The 24,609-nt window shown below is 39.8% G+C and overlaps 1 protein-coding gene across 4 annotated transcripts in view; it reads left to right on the top strand.

Moving 5' to 3' along the window:
* The first annotated feature begins 520 nt into the window (after window positions 1-520).
* Window positions 521-24,609, top strand: part of CD247 (CD247 molecule) — a 66,681-nt gene continuing 42,592 nt past the window's right edge. For 2 of the 4 annotated variants that reach the window (XM_082337985.1, XM_082337983.1), the window contains exon 1: window positions 521-11,000. In XM_082337985.1, the coding sequence (XP_082194111.1) occupies window positions 10,943-11,000 (58 nt within the window). In that variant the 5' untranslated portion in view covers window positions 521-10,942. Of the gene's footprint in view, window positions 12,988-24,609 lie in introns of all 4 variants that reach the window. The other 2 variants (XM_082337984.1, XM_082337986.1) reach the window with 2 other exon arrangements.

Here is a 24,609-nt window from a genome sequence, read left to right as displayed (position 1 = left end):
GTTATATCACTACTTTTCTCAAATACTGGAATGATTTATGAAAGTATTTTTTGACTTAACTTATTAAGTTTTCCCTCTCTGCAAGGGGAAAAAAGGTACTTGTTATTGTATCGAACACATTCTGCTCTACTATTTGAAAACTAACTTAGGATCAAAAAGACTTAGAATATGGAACCAATTTATGTTAAGATAACACTGACATTAAATGTGAAATTGGAAAATATTTTTATATAAGGCAAAACAATTGTGGAAACTCAAACAATCCTCTGGTATGGACTTGATCCTTTCCATGGGGACAACTGAATTCATTACATGTCACTCTATAACTTCTGATGTGTGAGACTGATGATGCTGGGCTTTTGTTAAAATGAAAATATTTTTTGACAAGTGGTGTCGAGTGTTATTTATTTCACATTCAAGAATACTTCTTCCCTCACACACAAGCACCCTCTCATCAGAGCTCTTATTTTATTGTTGCTCTGGAGTCTTATACGCTTGCTAGGGTAAATGGTGAAACACCCCTATTACGCCTGGCTTTCCCTCCTTGGATGAAATAAGCATCTTTGTGTTTCACTTTCTTTTCTGCATCTGGTACTGTGAAACAATGTAAAATAATAACAGTGGAGTTTATGAAAATAAATACAAGGAAGCCTTATTTGATTATTTCTTCTGGCTAGGGCTTCTACCTACCTAAATGACTGTATCATAAGCAGGCAGGTGTTCAGCCATCTCCAGGAAAGCAGGGCTCTGTCATGGATTAACAGTTACTTGGGAAGACAAATGCCATCACTCTGAACACCCCCCAGCTGTATATAGTGAGCATGATGTCATATGGTGTGGGATATCCCTTTGGTCAGTTGGGGTCAGCTGTGTCCCCTCCCAGCTTCTTGTGCACCCCCAGCCTACTTGCTGGTGGGCTGGTGTGGGAGGCAGAAAATGTCTTGACTCTGTGTAAACAATAACTAAAACACTGTCCTGTTATCAACACTGTTTTTGTCACAAATTCAAAACATAGCCCCAGACAAGCTAGTATGAAAAAAGTTAACTTTATCCCAGCCAAAACCAGTATGCCACTTTTAAAAGAATCACTTTCATTTGAGGGTGAATAATCCTGGTTTTTTTTCTGGTTGTCTTGTTGGATTTGATGTTCCTATTAGTACAAATTCCCAAGTATTTTCTGATTGGGAGAGGGAGGGCTTTTTTGGTAACAATTCATCTTAAACGGTTTTTTAATACTACTGGATTTTATTGGAGTGATTTTAGATCATCCAGATCTCTCTACGTTTGAAATTTGAGCAGACCTGAGCCAGATGTTTGTTTTGGAAAATGGTGAACAACAGAATGGTTAAGCTACAAGTACAGAGATGGATTTGAGGGTTAATCAGAGAAGAACTGTCTGGAGTTGTTATATCTATGCATCTCATTAAACACTTGGACAAAGATATTTTTGTATGTAGAAGTGGAACGTAAAGCAGACTAGGGTATCAATCATACTAAACATCTCTCTCTCTGCCTTAGTAATACGTGTGTAAATGTTAGTAGCTCAAGAAAGTCATCAGCTTTTGTCCTGTTTTTCCTCACCTTCTTTTCTTCTCCCTGTGCTTGCCTTTGTTGTATTAGGCTTATGCAGGAATTCACTAGTGGGCGTGTTTCCTTTTTTCCTGATATCCAGAAGTAATATTGTGGCTTAGAATAGAAGAGGCCAAGTATAAGAAATTAGTACAGCTGTAAACAATGAATCAGCGTTTTGGCTTCTGACTATGTGTATCCTCTACCATGGCATGCTTGACGTATCTGAGCATATTCTAAAGAGTAATGAAGTCACTCTCCGTGCCCTGGAAGTTCAGTGTCTCCATTCAGAGATAATAACCTTAGGCACCTCACTAAGTCACGGGATGTTTGTGAGCTGGGAATCTAATTAGGATCATCTCAGCCTGGCTCTCTAACGATACAGTTATGCTTTTCCTTTGTCTACTAATCTTGCTCATTGACATGTTTGTGTTTCTACTTCTTGATTTTCAATTTCTTTCTTGTGTTTTAATGTAAGACTTATGTCCAATAGATTCTCGTGACATGCTACATTGCTACAGAATAGAGCTTATGTATATCAGGTATTAGTTTAATCCTTTATTCAATTCTATCTGGAATTAATTTCTTAGCTATTTAGTGTTGTATCTGTGATCTTCACAGTAAAATAGAGGTAGCTCAATCAGAGTATTAGATTAATAGAAAAAGTATTAATCATAAGTTAATGGATGAATTTGTCTTCAACAGGTTTTTCCTGAATAACAACAGACTGAACCTAGAAAGATTCAAAATCAAATAAACTGCTATGTTATTGTTGAACACAAGAGGGTGCCATAGACTTACATTCGGGTTGATTGTTAAATGTTTAATACTTAAAATTGGTTATTGAATTCATCATAACTCAAAGATGCTGGAAAAGCATACGACAGGGGGCACGATACGAACAAATTCTTTTTCTACAGTGCTTTACATTATGAATGCTTTCCTCCATGAACACCGCAGCCTGGTAGCTGCTAAAAAAAGAGCAGTCATCATTTTTTTGTGTTTTGTAATCATTTTGTGCTGTGGAGTGCTCAGAAGTAATATCCATGAAAATGATTTAAAGGTTTTTAAATTAAGAAACTCTAGCAGAGGAAATGGAGACAGGTCTGGAACGCCTCAGAACATTGACTGGGAGCAGCCACCTCCAGACTCAATAGTGTGTATTTCTCTCAGTGCTTACTAACTATAAGAATCCAAAGCAAGGGTGTTCATTAGCATGACGATGCTTTGGCTTAGGCTTATTGTTAGCTGAGCTAAACCACCTAATTCTGATTTGTAATTTCCAACAGCTGATTAATCTTGTTGGACTTGGGTTGTTTGAGCCCTGCCCAGCCCTTCTCCAGTGGTTTGGGCTGCCTGTGCTGGAGGCCAGCCCTGACTACGTGCAGGTGTTTGGGTGGTGAGGCAGAGGTGGGGAAAGCCTGCTTTGAATCTTCCCCTCTTTGCTGGGGGGCTGTGCTGGAGCTCAGGCCCTTGCTCATTGCCTAGTCCCGCTGACTTCACCTCAAACCTGCCTCAGCTCTGGTTGACCCTGGTTGCTGTCACCCAACTGCACTTCTTGTCCAGGTAATGTGGGACTGTGTGTCTTGGTGATGAGGTCGCTGCCCTGCCAGCCCCCCTGCTCTGGAGGAGCTCCCCAACAACTCTGTTTTCCCTGCTGGGAAGCTCAGTCCATGAACTTCTTGTGCAAAACTCTTGGAGTTGCTCCCGGGGCTTTTTGACTTAAGAACTTTTGTGTCTAGTGGCTTTCTCAGAGTTTCTGTGTTGAATATTATAGTGTAATTAGATTAGCGTGTAAAGGTCAGTCATTCTGGCTGTAGTAGTTAATGTTCTTCATAGCCCAGTTTTCTATGGAGACAAGAGGTGTGTAACCATGTTGTCTGGACACTTGCTTTTGTCAGACTTTTTAACTCAATTTGATTTAGATTTGAAATGGATAGTGTGATCTTGAAGCCACAAAGTTTCTATATATGTCATGACAATTGGGAGCTCAAGAGAGAAAACAAAACCCAGTTCATGTACATTAAAGGTACAAAAGTCACGCTTTTTAAAAATTTTAGCTTCATTAATTGTGCTGGTTGCAGAGCTGCCTGGAGTCTTCTGTTTGACTGAGACCAGGTATGCAGTTAGTATCTGAAGGGGTGAAATTTTGTATTATTTAGTGGATGTTTTCTTTTTGCTCAAAGAACACGATAGCTGTAGTGATTGTTCTGAATTATTTTTTTCTCTAGCTCTTCATATCCTAGATAGAAAAGCCTTAACAAGTCCCTATTACTCTTTGCTTCTGATTCCTGCAGCTGTTAGGCTTGCTTTTGCCTATACTTTCTCCAGTTCAGACAAAAGAGATGGCACACTTACGGTGGCAGATCCAACAATTGCTGCGGCTCTTGTCAAGAGAGGGGAGTCTCTCCCTCAACCTCTATAACGTTGTCAGCGCACCCATACAGGTCTAGAACTACTTCACATTATTTTTGCTACTGCCACTGACTCAGGTTGTAACCTTACTCATTTTGCACCCTTACACTGCCCCCCCTCCCCCCCATCCCTTATCTATAAAAATGTAGATTGGTACCAGTTTGCAGGATTCATGTAAAATACTTATAAATCATCTCAGTACCTTTAGATGAGAGGAATGACTGTTTTAAAAACAAGATGACTTTTGGTTGCTGCAAACACAGAGTAACTTGACAAAGCTATGCAGAGGGTATGTGTATGTGTGTGCAAACATGGAGAAAGACAGACTTTCAAGAAATGCTAGGTAGCATGTATGTAATTGCATATTTAAGCATGTACAGTTGTGTGAAAAAATTGAAGATACTTTGTATTTCTATAATGTTTTATGCCAATGGAGCCTACGAAACATCGCCTGGTATTAAAAAGTAACTGTTTCTAGATTGAAATGAAGAAATTGTTTAGGGATAAAAAATAGAGAAATAATTGCACAAAACCTGCAGTATATTATTATAAGAACCTCATGTAGTTCTTTCCTGTTGTCATTTAGCAAAAAACAATTGCCTAATCAAGCATGAATTGGATTTTTTATTTGTTTTAAATGCTTAAATGAATTTCAGTTCATTTCATTAAGTTTTCCCCCAGATGAGCATTTGAAAAATGCAGGAGAGGTATGTGTTAGGGGTGAAGAGGGGAAGAAAATAAAGGAAATGAAGATACTTGTCATAGGTGTTAAAATCTGGCTTCACAATATTTTTATATTCATGAAAGACACGTAACCTTACTGATCAATTATAGTCTGTACAGCCGTGCAAGAAAACACCGAAGGTGCTCTGTAATTAAAAATAGCATTTCCAGAATGTGTGTTTAGTGGTAAAGTCCCAGAATTTTTCTACATGTGCTGGAATGTAATCAGGGAAATTCACCTGCAATTAACAGGTGAAAATGTTAATGATGTGAAAGAGTAGCTTGGCTAGCCTAAATGAAGAGAAGCATTGTGCTTCCTTCGTAAGATATGATGTAAGCAGTGGTCTCTCCAGTGCATTAAAAAAAATCCAGAGCAGATCATAAAGGCTTCACTGGGGAGGAAAGAATTGGACCATTACACATTCAGTATTCTCAAAACTGAGTATTCAGAGCAGGTGCGTTTTAACTTTCTACTAACATCTCCTTTATAGGTTTCCAAAATCTACGTTGCACTGAAAATTTTAAGACTGTAGTGGGAACAGGGGACTGCTAGTCACAAAAAAAACCCCAAGATAATGAATAGGAATTTGTTCTTACACTGCATCAGGGCCTGCTTATCATCTCCCATAGGAAACATATACTCATGGCTGTGTTTGTCTTTATGGTACTGTGCAGGTGTCTGTTTTCTCCCCCCCCACACCTTGGATGTGGCAGGGTTTCTGTTTGCACAATGCAGCTGCAAGGAGTAGCGACAGTCAAGTGTTTTTTCCCTTGGAAAAGCAATATTTTCACACAGGGGAGCAGTTGTAGCGCGACCAACTTCTCTTGTCTCCCTGTTGGGAGCTGCAAAGCGAGGTCTGTAGTTAGACACTGTCTTCTTTCCAGCTTTCTGTTTGCAATGCTGGCAAAAGTGCAGGGCAGGGACTAATCCTCTTGGAATGCAGCAATTATCACTAAATAAGTATTAATTGCTGCAGTCCAAGGGGATTAGCACAGTTGAACCCAGTTGAAGCTTCACTGTAAGGCACTACAGTGCATTGAAATGCAGTGAAGCAATGAAGGACTGCCAGTCCGCAACATTTTGTCAATAGAAGTTGTGGGCTTACACACTGTAAACAGCAGACTTTTTCTTTTCAGTGTATTAAGTCTACTGTGTGAATGGCATCCCTTGCTGGGGGCTCCAGCTTCCTCACCAGAGAAAATTGTTGCTTATTTAACACCCATGATCTGTGTGTGAACATCTCCAAAAATTATTTTGGTATTTACTGAGTTAGTTCTGGCACTACAGCTGTCAATCCCTGCTGGATCGGGAGCAAGACTCTACTGTCTGTCTGGATTCTCCCGTCTCTGAAGTTGGCCAGCTCCTCCATTAGGTGATGTAGGTATTAATTTTGCCTGCAAGTACTAACTGTATAAAATAGGCTTAGGAGAACTTCTGATGGCTGACCTGTTCTCAGTCCCAGCAGTCTGCGGTGATGATTACAGGCAAGCTCTCTGTGGTAGCAATACATGAGCCAGAGGGCAGTGTGTAGTTATTTTTCTAATCCGCAGCTTGACTGTGGTGTGGGTTTGTTTTTTAGTTTTCATTTATTTCCTGTTAAAACTGCAAGCCCTGCTGCTTTTTTTTTTATAGTACAGTCAAAGCATAACCAGTAAGCGTGAAAAGGGGATGCTTCAGGGGATGAATCAGCCCCTTGCATTAGAGCTGTTCCAGGATTTCTTGTGTCCAGAGAAAGAATGGCATATTGATGCACAGAACCAATTGAATGCATACCTTGTCTATTTTCTGAAAGATGTTATCCTTACAGATAATGAGCTGCACCTTAACCAGCGTTAAACACAACTGAGTTGTACTTGGAGACCACTTCAATTCCCTGACCTGTTCTGTTTCAGGAACCATAGATCAAATCTTGCAGTCTTCCCAGTGCAGGTAATTCTTGAAATGCACTTTCCTCCACCCGTATGTTTAGATAAAGAGTCAAGTTTAGCTGAGAGCTTTTCTTAACCCAGCAGGGAGGGTTTTATGTCTCCACTGTGGCCTTGTCTGTATTGAGAAAAATAGCTGCTGGTTCAACTAGTGTTGGCATTCATTTCTAGTCCAGTGTTAACAAAGTTCTTACGGTCTGACTGAAGTGAGTAAACTGAAACATCAGTATGGCTTAAACTGTTGGTAAAAATGCATGTATGAGATTGCGTAATGCACAACGTGGGCAGGAGGTGCCGAAGTTTTTACTGTGCTATGTAGTTCCTAGAGATGCAAAGACCAAATAGGCTGAAAAGAAGGTGACACTCTAAGAAAATCAGTCCTCATTGTGTAATTGCAAGCTGTATGAACACAGAAAAGCTTCTTCCTAGAGAAGAGACCGCTTCCCCTTTATCTTTTTCTGTAGTCCTTGACTGCATGTGATTTGCATCTTCCATGCTGTGCTTGTTGTGAGAATAACTCATAATACAAGCATGGTTGCTCTTTTGTATACTTTCATTGTATTTAGATTATAATGATAAACTTGCCTTATTTCAAAAGGTGAGGGATGGGGAGGAGAGAATTTCTAGGGGCACTGTCATGCAAAGCCTTTTTCTGACTCTACCCACACTTCTAAATGAAGTCCATATACTCTGTTTCTCTGACCTTTCCCTATCTAGACATCAAAACACACTGGCCCAACTGCTGTTCTCTCAGTGTGCCTACTGTTGCCATTAATCTCCCTTTCTTATACAGCTCTTCATTCCTTTTCCTTACCTTTGGCCTCAACACTTTGAATAAAGTGATAATTTGCTGGCTTTCTGCTGGAGGGGGAAGCTATGATCAATAACAGGAGGAGACAAGGGTCAGCGGAATAGTGATGAGCAGTGCCATTTGCTCCTCTGAAAATACTGTTACCCAAAAATATCAATAACTAATATGATATTATTTTAGCTTTTTGATAAGGTGTCAGTGAGATTTAGGCAGCCTGCAGTGGGAACAGGGATCTCTTTCCCTTCACTAATTCCTTATTTCAGCCAATCTTCTGTTACACGGGGAAGTGGACAGAAGGGGCTTTACCCAGCTTGTGTTGGAATATAGACCGTGAACCCGAGCACAGCCATTTCTGGGACTAATGACACGTCTTTCAGCTTCAATGCATGGTGGCTCTCATGGGCAGTGCTTTGCCTTCTGCCTGGCGGTGAGTCAGAGCCCATCTCCATCCTTCCCTTGCAGCTTTTGGGGTAGAAGAGCCACAAAGAAAACCCTCCCCAAGGCCAGGGGAGAGCAGAGGCTCAGCAGTAAAGTCTAAGTATCACAGAATGGCATGCAGCGCAAGGTTTTGATACTAGTAATGCTAATAATTTTGGTATTGGCTGGTACAATATATAATAATTATTAAATAAAAGCCTAATACTGTTTATCAGTGTATTAGCCTTCATTACTGCAGACAGCAAGGTGACAAATTTCTTGGTCTCCTTCTTCCAAGAACTTCAATTTACTTTGCTTTCAAAAGACTATAAATCCTTATGTCTTATACGCACAATAACTCTCACCCTGCCAGTTGTCTTCATACTATCGGGAAATAGTTACCACCAATCTTGTTCCTGTACCTGCTGGGGATGCACATTCCTCTTTCTTTTCTAAGAATTAGAAATGGAAAAAAAGGGCAATTATTCATTGAGATACTTGTTCTTCCTCCCAGCCCTAAGCTCTGATCCTGAAATGTATTAGTAGTATTGCTATTGTAAACACTCAGCAATCTTCTGTTGACCAGTTGTATTTTGATGGGGAGCGGGGGGAGGAGGCTGAGTTTCAGGCTTTAGGGTGCATCTAAGTCATGTTTTCAAGCTTTTCTAATTCACAGTTGTCTAAAATGTACTTTTTCTTTCTGTTAATAAAAGGGAAAATTTTATTTGTTCACATTTGAAAGGAGCACAATAATGGGAGATTTCTTACAAAGTGAGAATTGGCATCACTGCGTCAAGTGGTATGGGTTTCATATAAATGCCCTACCACTTTGCTGGAGAAATTACTTTTGTCTAATATCTCCTTCTCAGGAAGGTTTTTCTGAAACTTCAGATTTCACCTTTCTTAATTTCATCTCATTATGCTGGGTTTCTTCTCCCCTCTGTTGCCCTAAATGAATCCTTTTATTAGCTGCTGCTGCTTCTTAATAATAATAATGCAATGAGAAATGTTGAGGAGGAAGTACCCCTAACCACACCTTGGCTCTCCCCTGGCTTTTTTCCCTATGCATTTAAAAATTCTGTGGTGGTTGGTTTGATTTTTTTTCTTGTTTTTTTTTTCCCTTGTTGTTTTTTTTTTTTTTTTGTTATAAAGAAAACAACACCAAAAAAAAAGAAAACCAAACAACTCCCAGGTGTCCCTGATTCTCTTTGAGTTCTAGTCCCTTGTTTTCCCTGTCTCCCTTGTTTCCCCTGTCTCCCTTAACACTTAATTTCTTATCTGTAAAAGCTTAACTGCTCTGGCTTTAGTAAGGCTAATTTGAAAAGCATGGCAAGGTCCTCAGGTAAAAGCATAATGGAATGATTTAATATTGTTAACACAAATCAGTTTGTGTTTTTCCAGCTCATAGTGCAAAGCGTTCTCCAGAGTGACATTTGCTGGGTTACTGCTAAAGCGTGCTTATTCTGTTGCCTGTGTGGTTATCCACCGCTGCCTAGAGAGTGCTGCTGTAATACCGCCCAATTTGATCGCTAGCTTGGCTTCGCAAGGAAACAGGCGTTGTCGTTCTCCTGGCTCAGCCTGCCGCTCGCCACCACCCCAACCGCGTTTGACCCGGGGGGTCAACATCAATCCAGCTAAACAAAGGAGACTCCAACGCAACCGGTTCTGCTCGTGGTTTTGTGTAGCTAGCTGCAGCGATCTTATTAGTCCCCTCAGAGCAGCAGAAAAACTAGGGCATTTTCGCTTTCACACTGGGCTGCTGGGTTAGTCAGTCACACGTACATGTGCTGCCCGGGGCTGCGTGCCCAGCCGCCGGGCCCCACGGAGGCAGGCACAGGAGAGCCCGGGGGTGGCAGGGGCTTAGGGCAGCGTGGGAGGCACCGCGGTCATCGTGCTGGGTGGAGAACGTGGCCCTGCGGGAAACCAGGCTTCGCCAGCATGGCTGCCAGGCAGACCTGCTCCGTTTTGCGTCGCTCCGAGGACCGTGTTAACGGACCAGCCCACAACGTGGGGCTGGAAAGCCCTGTGAGCTCCCAGAATGCAGTCACCTTCAAACCACTCATGCTGCTCCTGGGGCGCGCCCGTCTGCCTCGGGATCTGTCGCTAGAGGACAGCTTCAAGCAGCAAGAAGGTTGATCTCGTGGCCCCCTCAGTAGGTAGGAGTGGCATGTGTAGCTAGTGGCTGCCAAGCTTTTCGTTTCAAGCCAAGCGAGGAGGAGATGCACGCTGTGCTCTCCCGCAGAGATGACACAGGCTCTCCTCCCTACGGGCTGCGGTGGCTCAGAGGACAAAATGGCTCCAGAGCTCTGCACATGCTGACGCTCTTTCGAAACACAAAGATGCGATGTGTTGCATCAAAAGGAATCTCCGTTTCATGGACAGGTACAACTGAAATGAGCCAGGCAGCACCCACTGTGCTGGTGTTTTATGTCCTGTGGCCGCTGTCTGCGAGGACGGGCAGAGCCCAGCTCTCCCTGATGCCGGCCACCCCATAGCCCTGAGAGTGCAGCCACTTCCAGTTGCTCGTGGTAAGGCCGTATTTCAATTCGATTTAGAAATGAACTTTACATCTTTACCAGTTTAGCCAGCTACTTGTTCAGGAGTGACTATAACTTACAATTTTAAACTTCTATTTGTGCCGTACTGCACACTGGACATAGTTATACAGTATCCCTTTTGAAGTCAGGCTGAATTTGATACCACATATCCTCTCTAGGCCCCTCATAGAGATCAGCGGCTGCTGACTGGGATATCCTAGGAACCATCAGACAAACTGGAAAAAAAACCCACCAAAAACCATCTTGCAAAGTGAGAAAGAAAGAAAAAAAAAAAAATACAAAAGGAAACCCCAAACATCAATACCAAGAATGTAAACCCCAGACCTCAGAGGCTGCGAGGCAGAGGAAGGCGCGTGCTTGGGCGCCGCTGCCGGCAGGTGGACTCCAAAAGCCCTCATAGGAGGTGAGCTTCCTGCGGGGGCCGGCAGACGAGCAAAGCCCGTGGAGGTGCCTCTTCTCCTCCTCCTCCTCCTTGCCCCGCACCTGCGGCCTCCCGCTCCCCAGCACCGCCCGGGCGAGCAAGATGAAGTGGAGGAGGATCGCGATCTTTGCCATCCTGCAGGCACAGCTCCCCGTTACAGGTAAGGCACACTCTTATTTTACAAGGAGCTGGTTTAGATCTCTTTTGAAGAAAGAGCGCTTTGTTTCTGTGGTGGATTCACCACCATTTTGGTAGCAGGAGGGTATCTGCATGAGGACCTCAACCACGTCTGTCTTCCTAATCATGGCTGGAGTCATGGCCGCCTGTGAACGGGGCGGCAGGACTCGCCGTGTTGAACTGCCCTGCTATGAAGAGACCATCTGGAGGGCTGGGAGGAGGAGGCAAGGACAGCCATTGCTGTTGGTACGGCCTCCTCTTCTGCTGGAGGGACTGCCGCAGCTGAACAGCAACTTGTACTTAAATAAGGCTCTCGGCCCTCACCTGGGTGGCTTTCCTTGTGATTTAAAAGGGGAAATTTGATACAATAATGAAAATTTAGTCACTTGCAGTAATCTGCACAAGAGAGGCTTTTAATTTAGTTAGGTAAAATTACAGCCGCGTTGCTCGTAACGGCATGTTGAACGGTTGGTTTGCAGTAAACTGCATACCAGGCAGGCTGGAAATAGGGAGGTGTAGGTGATGAGAAAAAAGATAGGGTCCTTCCTTTTGTGTCTCTGCCTTCATGCTTGTCTCTGCTAGACGCAGCATAAAATGAAGTCATTTTGACCTTTACATATTTACTTGTGGTGGTGTATACACTGGCCCCATTTGGGCAGAAAATGAAGCAGTTTTGGCATGCACAAATCTTCAAAAGTCACATTAATTTCGGGAGAGAGGAATGTACTTCGTAGTAGGTTTGTAGGTCAAAAGAGCAAGAAAATTGAATTTACATCCAGAGAAGGCCTCAGCCTGAGTTTGGAGAAGTCAGCCAATATTAGTAGGCCACATTTGAGCATGTATTAAAGCAAAATTCACTGGAAGAGTTTCCCCCACAACGTATGTCCTGAATGTACTTAACGTACCACCCTTACTTACGCTGAAGAGCCTTGGTTACTGCCACAGGCTTTTTATTTGAACGTTTTCTGGAGATTAGAGAAGGGTTTCACAGCCACTTGCAAACGCTGTGGGACTAGTTCTGGTAATTTGTGGAGGTTGTGTTTCAGGGGGATTTTAAGCAGAGTTGTATGCTCTGTGGTAGGCATGCCTTCTGTTCATCCTCCATTCAGCCTCTGGGGCCTCTCCCCCTTTCTGATACTTAAGTATGATACTTCTGATACTTATATTTTGTACATTGCTCTGTATCGATAGATGCGTATAGGGCTATAAACATCTGGAAATTACTTTAGGTCAAAACGTGTCCGCAAAAAATCTTTTTGCATTTTCTCCTTTTAATCTGTCACAAGATATCAGTAGTTCAGGCTTCTATTTGTACACTTTTAGCAGAAAACTTTTGTTGAAAAATATGTAATTCCATTTGCAGATGGGTAAAGCTAGCCCTGTAGGGGTCTCTGGTGCAAAGCTCTTAGGGGTATTCACACTCACAAAGAATACATGGGGTCAAATTTTGAACAGGCTACCATTGCCATTGATTTGGAGATGCCTGTGGATTTGAGGGGAAGTATTTTTGATCGGATACCCGTAACAGTTCGAAGTAGTATTTAGCCTAAGAGAATAGGTAGAATAAAAGAAATGTAGCACAAAACTTGTGGAATTGTTGCTACGTGATTGTTGCAAAATACACAGTAACAAAAATGTAAGATGACCATGAATTTAGTTCAAAGATGAGACCAAACATATGGGTTTTTCAGCTCAGAGCTATGAACAGAAGCAAAGATCTGCTGCTGCCTGGAGTGTTTTCAAGCCTTCTTAGAGTGAAGTGAACTTTTATTTTTTCATAAAACAAGCTCAGAGTGGACAGAGATTCAGTGAGCTGCATAGCACCTTACAGTGAGTTCGTTCCACGTCATTGTAATGCATTTTGTGCTTGTTCTTCAAATGGTCAATTGAAAAATGCTGCCGAGGTTGGGACTGATGAACTTGCAAAGCCTTTCCCTTTGATCTTTTGCGTACTGAAGTAAATATGTCAGGTATGAGGAAAAAGTTGTTTTAAAGTATGTAATTCTAGAGATGGGCCACACATTCTGATGCAGATTTTGAACTATTGACACCGGACCACAAATTTCAGAATGCTCAAACTTGGCCTCTGAGTAATTAGAGAGGGAAGCCGTATCGTATACACACTTAATTTTCTGTGTTTCCTCCTTCTAAGGTACAAAATTGTATATCTGGAAGTTTAGCTGAGGTTCTCCTATAACCCCTCTGTTAAAAAGTGCATAAAAATAAATAATTTCTGAGCAAATGACTTGATTAATCATGTTGTTCATTGAGACATAAGAATAATATTAAAAGACTTCTACCCAAATATCAAAATTAAAATGGCAAAAATCTTTGTACATTTTACAGATACTTTAGTCTGAAGTATGACAGGCTTCAATGGTAATAAAACAGTACCGTGGGCAATATTGTAGAATTGCTCCCTTTTTTTTTTTAAAGCTGATGAGATGACACTTTTACTTGTACAAATACACAACGCACACATGTATATAAATATATGTGCAAGAGTTCTTCAAGGACATCCCTTCCCTGTTTTTCACTTCTTTACAAATTCTGAGAATTGTGTGCTAAACAGAATTGGACAGTGTCCTGTTTTTTGCTAACTCTGCGGAAACTAGAACATGTCAGCCTTTGGCAGATATTACTTGTACAGCTTGTTTTCACAATATTTTGCTGCTCTGCATAACTGTGTCTTCTGCCCATTGGGTGCCATGATGCCAGGAACCTTTTTTCGATCGGTTCATGGACAGGAACATAAAATGGACAGGTAATACGTCTTAGGGTTCATTTGTTCCTTCTTTTTCATCAGATGACCTCGCAGGTCTGCAAGCTACAAGATTTGTAAACTAAAAGTTGTTTACAAGCCTATCTTGGAAACACAAACAAGTAAATACAGACTATTTTGGCTACCATCCCCATGTCCTTATGCGCTGTCTTAAGTTCTCCTAGCTGAATTCTTGTTACACCTGGGGGGGGGAAAATCTAAAGGCTTAATTTTACATGTTTTATTTCCTTTTTCTCCTGCCTGTTCACAATGATTCATTAACAATTCATGGAAAAAACGATGAACTGGCACATTAGCAAATGGAACAAAACGTAGGCAAATGTAGCCTTTCTTTGTAAAGGGACATTTGTTGAGCTCTTGCAGTGCTATATTCAGTTCTCTAATGCTTGTTATAGAGTAAGTGCTTTCTATCTGAACCGTTCCAAGCAAAATTCCTAATGAGTGAAGTAACAAGTTAATGATCGCATTCCTTTTGGTTTTTCATGTACGCTACATGGGAAGCATGTACAAAATAGAGAAAGCTATCTGAAAATATATTTATATTTCTCCTGTGTAAGCGTGTTCTTAAGTAAGACTAGGTGGATAAAAAGCCAAAGTGGGGGGAAAGATAGGAGGCTTACTAGCAGCTTAAAGGGGACAAGAACTTGATTTATGAATGAATGTTCATGTGAGGAATGGTTTTGACAGCCAGTTTCTGTTATTCACACAAACTTGAATTGTGACTAGCACCATGAGTTAAACCTATAAGCAAGGAAGAAAAGATATAGGTAATATGTATATATAAATTGTTTCCTAACTAGCTCCAAACCGTAACCAAACTCCCTTTAAAAAAGAAAGGAAAAAAATACTTGCTTGCACAATTGCAGATAACCATCGAATCCCCCTTCTCTCCTCCAATTCATCATATATTTGAATGTGTATATTGTATGTAGAACTGTAAGATGCATCAGCTATTCTGGCAAGAAAATGGAGTACATTTTTAGGGTGGCATGAATGGAAGATACAACTTCTTAAAAATTCTTAAAATATTTATTCTGTTAAAGGTATTTACTTTGTCCGGGTGCATGTGTACTTGTAGGCATGTTGTTGATTTTCACTGTTCTACTGATACGACTTCAGGCAGCAGCTAAACTAAAGGTTCGCTGATGTTTCTTTTTAGCATTAAGAAAACAATTTATGCTATTCCAGAGTCTTCGAGAAGTTGAAATTTTGCGTATTTTTCTGATTTGCACTGTTGTATAATGTAATATTTTGAGACTGGTTTTGAATATTGTTTTCTTAATTAAATTCAGTTCTGCTACTGTAAAAAATACATAGTATTTTTAGCTTTTAAAATATAACAGTCCAGTTGTTTTTTTTTAGGAAAGGAATGAAGGCATTTAACTCCACTTTGTCCTATGCAACTGATTTATAACATCATATATAACAGATAAAATGTACAGGCAAATGAAAAGCTTAGTTTGCAGTTCTTCAATCTGCTCACTCAAATGCACAGATCTTGGGAAACAGTGGAAGTGCAGGTATTTAGCCACATACAATGGATATATCCATCTCTGTGAAAGTTAGACTTACTGTTGTGTAGTTCTGTCAATCCTTTGACAATTTAGCTATTAAAAATAGAAGTGAAAACATCTAGGTCCTAAGCCTCAGAGATTACAAGCACTGGTGTCTATGCAAGTTCTGTTTAAGGGATAGAAGCCGTCTCAATTTTTGAACCATATAGTTTGAAATATTTGAATCCCTACAAGTTCCCTAGGAATAAAACATCAACCTTTGGAAGCCCTTTATGTATTTTGTTATATGTCTGTCAAGTCTTACGAGAAAAAGAACAGCAAGTTTGGAGTTTTCCATCTGCACGTACTTGTGGTATGTGAGAGTATGTTAAACATCGTGCTTCTGGCAAGCAGGTTGCAAAGCCTGATAAAATACTATTTGGCCTATTTCTTTCATGGGATGTAATTGTAGTGAAAACTTAATCTATATCCTGCCTTTTTCTGAGTAGCAGAACATTTTTTTAATTGGTTATATTTTTAAGTGAAGGAAAAGCCGTAATGATACCATGACTCTTTGAAAACTCAGATAATATGGAGGTGAAATATATACCAAATTAGAATTTGATGGAAGCTGACAAGGGAAAAAGGTTGGTAAATTTTCAACAAATGATAGCATAAGCTGTAGTAGGACACACTGAAGAAGTCTAGAGGGTGGCTAAGTTGTCAAGACTTTTTTTTTTTTTTTAAGAAATCTCACTATATATGATTTATTTAAAATTCAAGCTGTTGTCTTAGGTGAAAATCTTGACTTTCACCATGAATAAACTTTTCTAATTTTCTAGCTTGTAAAGGAAACCTTGAAAATGCAAGCCTGCATGGCTCCAGAAACGGAAAAAGAGCAAACCAGCTATATAACCTGTCACTTACAATTTTTTTTTTTTTCAAGGCAATTGCTGTTTTGGGGGGTGATAGGCCAGCCTGCCTCAGGATGCTGCAATGCTCGTGGTTGGCAAGCACTGAAGATAGTTTCCTGGTCAAAAAGAAAAGTATATCAAACATTTAGAACTGGAGAACACTTAGAGAAGTTTTCCAAAGAGCCCCAAAATTTGAATTGTAAAAACAAATTAACAAATTTTATTATTTATAAAAGAAAAGTCAGAGTAATGCACTGAAGCACTTTTCTAATGCAATGAGATGGGATATCCAGGAAATTAATGAGGGAATACTAATTTGGGTGGTGTTTTATTTCAAGTAGGTGTACATTGGCCATTGAATAAAGGAAAGAGCTATGTGACTAAAAAACCTGTTTTCTGGTTGTTCATCTGAATTTTATAATCAGTTTGTTCCAGCCAGGAGCATGGATGTTTTGCGTTCATTTCACTTAGAATGTTGCTGTCATCTGCGTGACAGCCAAACCTGAAATAAACAGAGCCATATATTTATAAAAATGCTTCCCAAATATTTAATGCACAAGTAGGTATTGTAAATTCATTCCAATTTGCCATGGTGTATGTCGCCTCACAAAGCAAACTGAGGCTCGGGAGGGACAAAACAGAAAAATGTCTAGTTGGTAGCTATTAGATGGGTGAGAGCAAACCCTCGTACTTGCACAGATCCTGCAAGTGGTTGGAGGTTCTTTGCGCAGGCATCTGTATATAGGAGCAGGGTCCAAACTAATTAGATACTTTGTTTGCAAAACATTTATTTTTACTTTGAATTAGTTAATGTAGAAGTTCAGCTCAAACTAAAAATTAACGTACAATAATGTATTACTTATCAATTTGAAGCAAGAGTTTGGTATAGTGTGACAATGTCACTTTTTAAATACTCTCGGCAAACATCAACTTCCTAACGTTAGATACTGCATGTTCTTAGTTATCAAATGTTTGTTTTGTCATTCAGAAATAGCTGAATGGTTTGAATGATATCTTTAAAAATTATACATAAATTGGATTCCTGGGCTGGGATCTTACAGCTCACAATTAGTACAGCAGAATTTTAAACCTTTGCAAAGAAAGTCTGACTCGTATCATATTATACGTTATAGCCATATAATGACTATAATATTAGATCATTTTTTCAGTCACGCATCAGCAAGCTTCAGTCAGAGAACCCAACATCAAATCTTTGGTAGGAGAAGTAATTTCTGTGTCTATCCGCTATGTGTTGTTGCGATTTACGTTGTTTCCCCGTCCAGCCATGTAAAATCAATTGCAAGGAAGAAGTCTTACCAGAATTATGTGGCGTCATCTCCCTCTCTTTCTCTCTCCATGACGTGAATTTGCACAGTATCATCACTTTGGTCTTTTATGCAAGTAAGGTAATTTCAGCAGTGCTTTGTGCAAGCATGCAGGTGCATTTCTGAAGATTGAAAAGTAGAATAAAGTCTTGCAAGTTGTGCTAAGAACCATATTCTGAAGGAGGGAAGACAGGATACAGAGAGAGAGAAATATTATGTAATTGGTACCTTGTAAAAAAGTCTACGTCAACTAAAGATACTTTCTAAGAAGCAAGCAAACAATTCTGTGAATTACTCCAAGTATAGTTGCTCTGTTCATAAAATGTCTTGTAGCAAATTAGTTTCTTTTGATAATTTTTGTAAAGAAAGTTATTTCAATTCTGCAGATTTCTTCCTAACAGCTTGCTGCTAATTTTCAGGATTCATTTGCTATTTTATGGTTTATTACCTAAAGGTATGATAGCTGAGTTACTGTGCACAGGTGAACTCATTCTTAAAGTCTTAGTCGTTATAGACTAGAACCTGTTAAGGGAATTTGTAATAAAAAAAGATTTTCAGAAGTGTATGGGAGTGGTACTGAATGAAGTAATGTAAGTATGCATTTTTCTGTTAATTTTTTTATTATAAATCTTTATTTTCATATTTCCCAAGAAATGCAAAAATTTGAGCTATTAATATTGGTTCAGCACTAATAGTTTGTTAGAATTTGAAGAGTTACAAAAGCAACGCAACCAAAGTAATCCATGTGATAGTTAACTGACTTTGGAGGCTTGTACTAGTGATAGATTTGACCTCATGCTTATTTGTTACTTGTAATTTTTTCTCCTTGTTTACCTGTAACATGCTCTTCATTAGTAATGGGCGTCTGGTTCTCTCAGTATCTCTCTGGACATGTAGATTCTATGCATAAGTTTTGCTGGGGGGGTTACTCTGATGAATAAAGTATAAGAATTAAATCTTTGCAGGTGGTAAGCTGAAAGAAAATTGGTGAAAGTAAATGAGAAAAACCCACCATTTTCAACAACTGTCCTCAGATTTCCCTTTTCTTGAGAGGGAAAGGGAGTAATACCCCATCATAAGTTGCCTAATTTTTAGCTTCTTGAAACTATCGATTTTTTAAATGTAAAACTGAGCGTTCATGTATTATGAGCATGATTATACCCAGTGGACCAGAAGGTTAACCCATCTGGATTTCAAGCAGAAGGTCAAACACCATTCCAGTTACTTCAAAAAATGAGCATCTAATATATGCCATAAAGGCTTCCTAGAATTTTGCTTTTCGGAATAAGCATCTAAAATGGGAAGAAAAAAAAAAAATCTCTAAATCTGTTTCAGTAAAATTAGTTTTAATTATGTTTTCAGTAGGACCCAGTCCCACTTCTGTTTGAGCAGGGAGGTGATGGGAGCTTTGCCTACACACGCACACCATGCTGTATATGAGCAGAATTATGCAGTGAACGCTAGCACCCACAGCACAGTGCCGTAACCGGGTCCGTGTGGGTCAAGGCACAGATGGGTGGCCATGGACTGCCAGCGAGCCATAAAATACAGTCACTTGAAAGCCCAAACCGCTGCACGGAGCGATTGCTTTCTTCATCCCGAGTTCTGGTAGATGGCCTCTACTTTCTGTATCAAGCTCAATACAGTTTGCTGAGAATATGGATTTCTTTTTCCCTTGCAAATTAGGAATAATTTTATTGAAAATAGCACAACATTGTCCGTTTTCTTTGTACAGAAAGTTTGCGAGAGAACTCGGAGTAATTTGTTTTAAGGCAACTGCCTCCCAAATGATTAGCAATGCTGTCTTAGATGTGATCTAAAGTTCTGATGAAGACTGCTTGTAACTTCAAAATTATGGTCCATCCCCAAAAGTTTGAAAATAACTACAGATCTTCAAGAGTTTTGTTTTTTGTTTTTTTTGCAAGAGCCTTGCCTAAAATATAATGAAATGTGAAAAGTTATGCATAGTGCATTTGTTATTTGACTTTTTTTCAAAGAGCGCATTTTGATTACATCTCTGAGTGTTTCTCCTTGACTTGAATGTTAAAAAAACCGGGAGATTCTCGCAAAATTGCTTCTCTCTAGAAGAAGCAGCTTTAATTTACCTTGTTTTGAATTATCTCTTAAATTTCATATGTCTCTAGTATTAAATTGAAGTATACAGAACTGGAATTTGCCTTCTCCTGTCTATTTATACAGCTAAATTAATGTCTTTTCTTCTAATAACTCAGATGTTATTTTACTACTTGCCTCAAAACCCAGCAGCGCTATAATGCATTTGTTGCTGCTGCTAGCTGTGTCTCTTCTGACGGAAAAGCAGCAACAGATTTTCAGGCTTGAGACAATTTTTTTTTATATAACTCTCTTAAAGAACTTACAGATATGAACCTTCAGCCCTATCTTATTGTAACATCTTTTCCAAGTTGTTTTTATCTGATTTTATCTTTCTCAGCTGCAAAGTAGTAGCTAACAGGTTTGCCCCCTTTCTCTCTTGCTCTTCTTTTTACATCTTGGGCCAAATGTCTATTTGCTAGACGTGATGGCTTTAGTAGAACAAATATCAGGTTTAAAACAGAACTTAAAGGGAAGCAGCTTTCTTCAAACTTTGCAAGATTTCCCCCCTCCCGCCCCCCTTTTTTCCGCTGGGGTAAACCAAACCCTTCCAAAGTATTTTTGCAAGACACCAAACAAAGTCTGTGAGTTATTAGTGTTCTGTGTTTGGGAAGAGGGAAACCCAGATTCAAGTCGTTATTCTGTCTGACTCAGAGCAGGAGCTTGAATGGGACTCCCACGTGCTAAGCCATCCGAGAGACGCTCGCTGGTTTTGATGAGAAATTCTAATGGGAGTCTAGAAACATTCCCTAATTAATATGCCATCAGAATTTGTACTGGGAGGTGTTTCTGATGAAGTGTTATCTCGATAAACCTATACAACAAAAAAGAAAATAAATCTCAACTTCAGTTGTAGTATTTTATAGAGTCAGTTTGATCCGTTGCAGTCAATTAATGGAGTACATGTATTTTTGTTCTGCAGAAGACTTAATGATGTTCTTGCCTGTTTTGCAGAGCCTTATAGCAAGGGTAAGCACTACAGAGTGGAGTGTCTAAGAGTTTTCCCATCCATCCTTGCAAAAATTGTTGTGCTCTCTTTAGTAGCAACTGTATTTCAGCATGACCAGAATCCCTAAGCAGGCTCTGGTGTGTGAGGCTGTCTGCAAAATGGGGCATAGAGGTCGTGCTGTTCTCTTATGCATGGGTATATAAGAATACCATCAATATGAGTACTGGTAATGTATACTTATATATTGATGATTCTGCCACTTCTGAAACCACATGTAATTGTACAGGACTGAAAGATTTAGGAGAAGGTCCTAGGCTGCTAAATCTTAAGGGTATGCAGGGATCTGAGGGAGTCAGCAACATGAAATACAATCAGAAGAGGCAATCTGAGAAAGTCCAGCACATGCGCTAACGCTTCTTGAAGAGATGGATCTTCTGGAGCCAGGAAGGAGGGCTTCAGCTATTTAAAAAGATTTAGCAAGTAGCTTCACCTCTAAATGTGCTGTCTACATGCTGTAACTGTAATGTGGGGACAGTATTTAGTTTCTGTCAAACTTTTCCCCATCTAATTAGGTCATGTCAGTGTTTTAGTAAATGCCACTTATTTAAACATACCTAAACTGGCTTTAAATTAGATGTCTTGTTTAGGCAGCTCTCCAGTGGTGTCAGCAGGAGTTTTACTTCAGGCAAACTGCTTGGGCATTTACCAAACTGCTCAGACGGATTTTTGCAGCTCACAAGATGACCTATGCTGAAGGAAATGCGCTGTTATCAGCTAGCTGAAAACCAATTTAGTGATATTTTTGTGGGCTGCTGCCACCACCATAATGACTGCAGCATATACGAACATTTTGGAAAGGAGGTTTCTCATTCTGTGCCTTTGGCTTCAGTGGGGTCTTCGCCTCCTTTGAAGCTTCAGGATCATACCATAATAAAAGCATAGTAGTGTTCAGCTTCATGCATAGTTAGAAGGTATCTTATACCCAAGGAACAGAGTGCCTCTAAGTAGCTATACTATCTAGCTTTTATTTGTCAATTTGCATGTATAAATGATTTTACAAAGTGGTTTTATTGAAGTCTGCAGTTAAATAATGATTAATTCCTAAAGCAGTTTTGGTTTAAAGTTTTCATTTTCAGTGTTTTTCTGTTTAACTCCTCATTATCTTGTTTTGTTGTAGTTCTGAAAATTTTAAAGTATCTTCTGGTGCTTTTTAATCTATCTAATTAGGAAGATTGCTATTATGATAGTAAGAAAAATCAATATGAATGGAATGTAAACTTTTTAAATTGGGAAGTTTGAACTTTGGGATCTTGTCTGAGGGATTTGTAGATAATTCTGACAATTCCCATCATCCTCACTGCTCTACAAAGTCTTTCTCCCCTTAGTGAAACAATGCTATTTCTTAGATAAAGCAAGAAAATGGAAAAATGGGGTTGCAGGTTTTGTACTTTTAATTGTGGCTGGTTTACTGTGTAACCTCTAGAAAGCCACTGGAATGTGTGTAGGCTTTCCAATAAACCCGTGTCCAAGCTTAATCAAGATGGGCCACTCTGTTAGCTGGTTTTGTTAACTTTAAATTGCTTATCCGGTTGTTGATATACAAGTAACACTTAGAAAGCGTTAACACACGTGGTCCTTCAGAAGACTATGTGCTATTTTAGTATTTGATTAATCAACAAAGAGGTTATTTGCCTGTTTCATGATGGTGTTTTGAAAACTGAGATCAATCAACTATCCTTTAGATCCTCTAGTGTAGTGTGTTTTATATATAGGAAATTAAAATAGTGGCTGTGTCTAATTTGCTGCTACATTCACAGTGACCCTTATTGCTTACAGGACAGCCTTTGCTTGCATTGGGAAAATGACCAACCTTTTTCCTTCCCTCTCTTTAAAAAAACTGTATCATTCTAAAGTCAATTGAACTGATGAGAGAAACAAAAAAGTAAGAGCTCCATTATGGACATGCCGTTAGTCTTCCTGAAGTGGAGAGGGAGGAAAAAATAATGTCCTGTACAAACTGTGTGTTATTTCACACTTACAAAGCATCTTGAGCTCTTTAGAAAATGTGCTCTAGAGATGAAAAACATTTATTGCGCTCCATGCAACACATGCATGCTGTCACTGTTCATGCCGGTACAGCTCTTAACGTGATGATATTTAAGCTGGTAGGCATCTGAGTGTTATTGTTTGGAGTCTGAAGCACTGGGATTGCGAATGTATTTGAACAATTATTCTGGCCACCTTTTACTCCCACGTAAGCACCTGTGCTAGGACCTGATGATTGCCGTGTCTAAATATCTCATTTAGACTAATTAAAACATACATTATTTTTAATGGAAATAGTTCTTGCTATTTCAGTAGATGATGAAGTTCAGCTCTCAGCTGTCTGTCTTCCTATAACTGCATGCTGCTTTTCTCACAGGTAGCTCCTGGCTACTGAGGACTTGGCCTGTGCATTAAGTATTAACCAGGCATCAAGGCAAGGCCTTCCTTGGGGGATTGACAGCAGTTTATTTGCTCAGTGTACATAGCCTCTTTTGCCTCAGGCACCAAAGAGAGCACCTCAGTCTTGAACTCCCTGGTCTTTGGCTTCTGAGAAGCAAAGTTGCCTAAGGGGAGCTATGCTTCAGCAGAGCTTTTGTTCAAGGTGCTTTGGCTTATACAGGGTAGTATCTGTAATGTGGCTTGGAAAATGCTCGGTGCGCGGCACTTATCTATTATCTGTGTTGTATGTGAGGACCAGAGGGGTGTGAGCTTGCCTGAAAGCTACTTTGGATTTTTTTTTCCCCAAAGCCTTTCAGTCTTGGGGTCTCAAGCCAAGAAGGGACGGGGGAAAGTGTGAAATATTTGAGCCCTAAAGGCAAGTGGTGCTTTGAACAGAGTTTGCATATAACTCATCAAAACATTGCCTCTCCAACATCTGTATGTAGCATGTAAAAGAACACCCACTGGTGTATTTGTGCAAAGGATTTGAGACAGGTGATGGTTGCTGTCTAAAATACACTGGGAGGATGAAATAAAAATAACAGTGCACATTAGAAAAAATAGCTATAAACTGGTTGCTGAATTACTTTAGGGGGATCGGAAGAAGGATTCACATTATCTGAATAGTCTTGGCATAGGTTATTCTTGGGGAAAAGGGGGCAGAAACTGAATTCTTACTTGGGAGCAGTTTGCTGAGTTTATGGAATGGACTTTTACAGATAGGTGGCTGTAGGAGCAAAAGAGTTTGCCAAGGAGACCTTCCTCATCCTTTGTTCTTATTTACACATTTGAGAGGTACACAAGAATACTCAATGTTTAATCAAGCATATTACAGACATTTATGCTACATAAGTTAATGGCTAGATACACACACAGATGCTATTGACATTGCACAAGTGTATGTGTAGAGAGCAGGACAAAAATGCGTGGATGTGTTTGTAAGCATGAGTTACAAGCAGATGTGTGCAAACCATGAAGTTCATATATGCTATTTGGTATATTAGCATGAAAATGTGTTTCGCTTCCATTATCGAAGCCATTTTTAAATGTAGATTTAATAAGGATCAAAGATGATCTTTAGCAAGGGTTTGTTTACTGCTATATGCATACATACTAGAAGTACAAAATCTATTGATAATCTTTCATCTTTTATCAGATAAAGAGCAGTTTTCTGTAAGTGAAGTCCTGCTATTACGTATGTGCAGCCCAAGGTGTGGGGAAGAAAGTTTTCTCAGTTGGTGCCAGGAATAATGAAATATTTCTTTTTTCAGCTTGACATTACTATTTCAAAGGCAGTGAGTGCTATTGCTGCTGGGACCTCCTCTGTTTCCACCCTACTTCCTTGCCCTTGCTGAGTACTACCTGGATTTTCTTTTATAAGCAAGAGGTGTGGGTATATCTTACTACTTTACCTTCCCACCAGTGACACATCTCAGATTTGTTATCATTTCTGTAATAGTAAAGACTGCTATTAAATGGTTTGAAAATCCAAACAGAAGTCAGAAATCCAGAAATGTGAATTAATAAATACCT

Source organism: Platalea leucorodia (genome assembly GCF_965183815.1).
Source record: "Platalea leucorodia genome assembly, chromosome: 2".
NCBI lineage: Eukaryota > Metazoa > Chordata > Aves > Pelecaniformes > Threskiornithidae > Platalea > Platalea leucorodia.
Note: the sequence above shows the minus strand (reverse complement) of the source record. Positions and strands in the feature narration are given on the sequence as shown.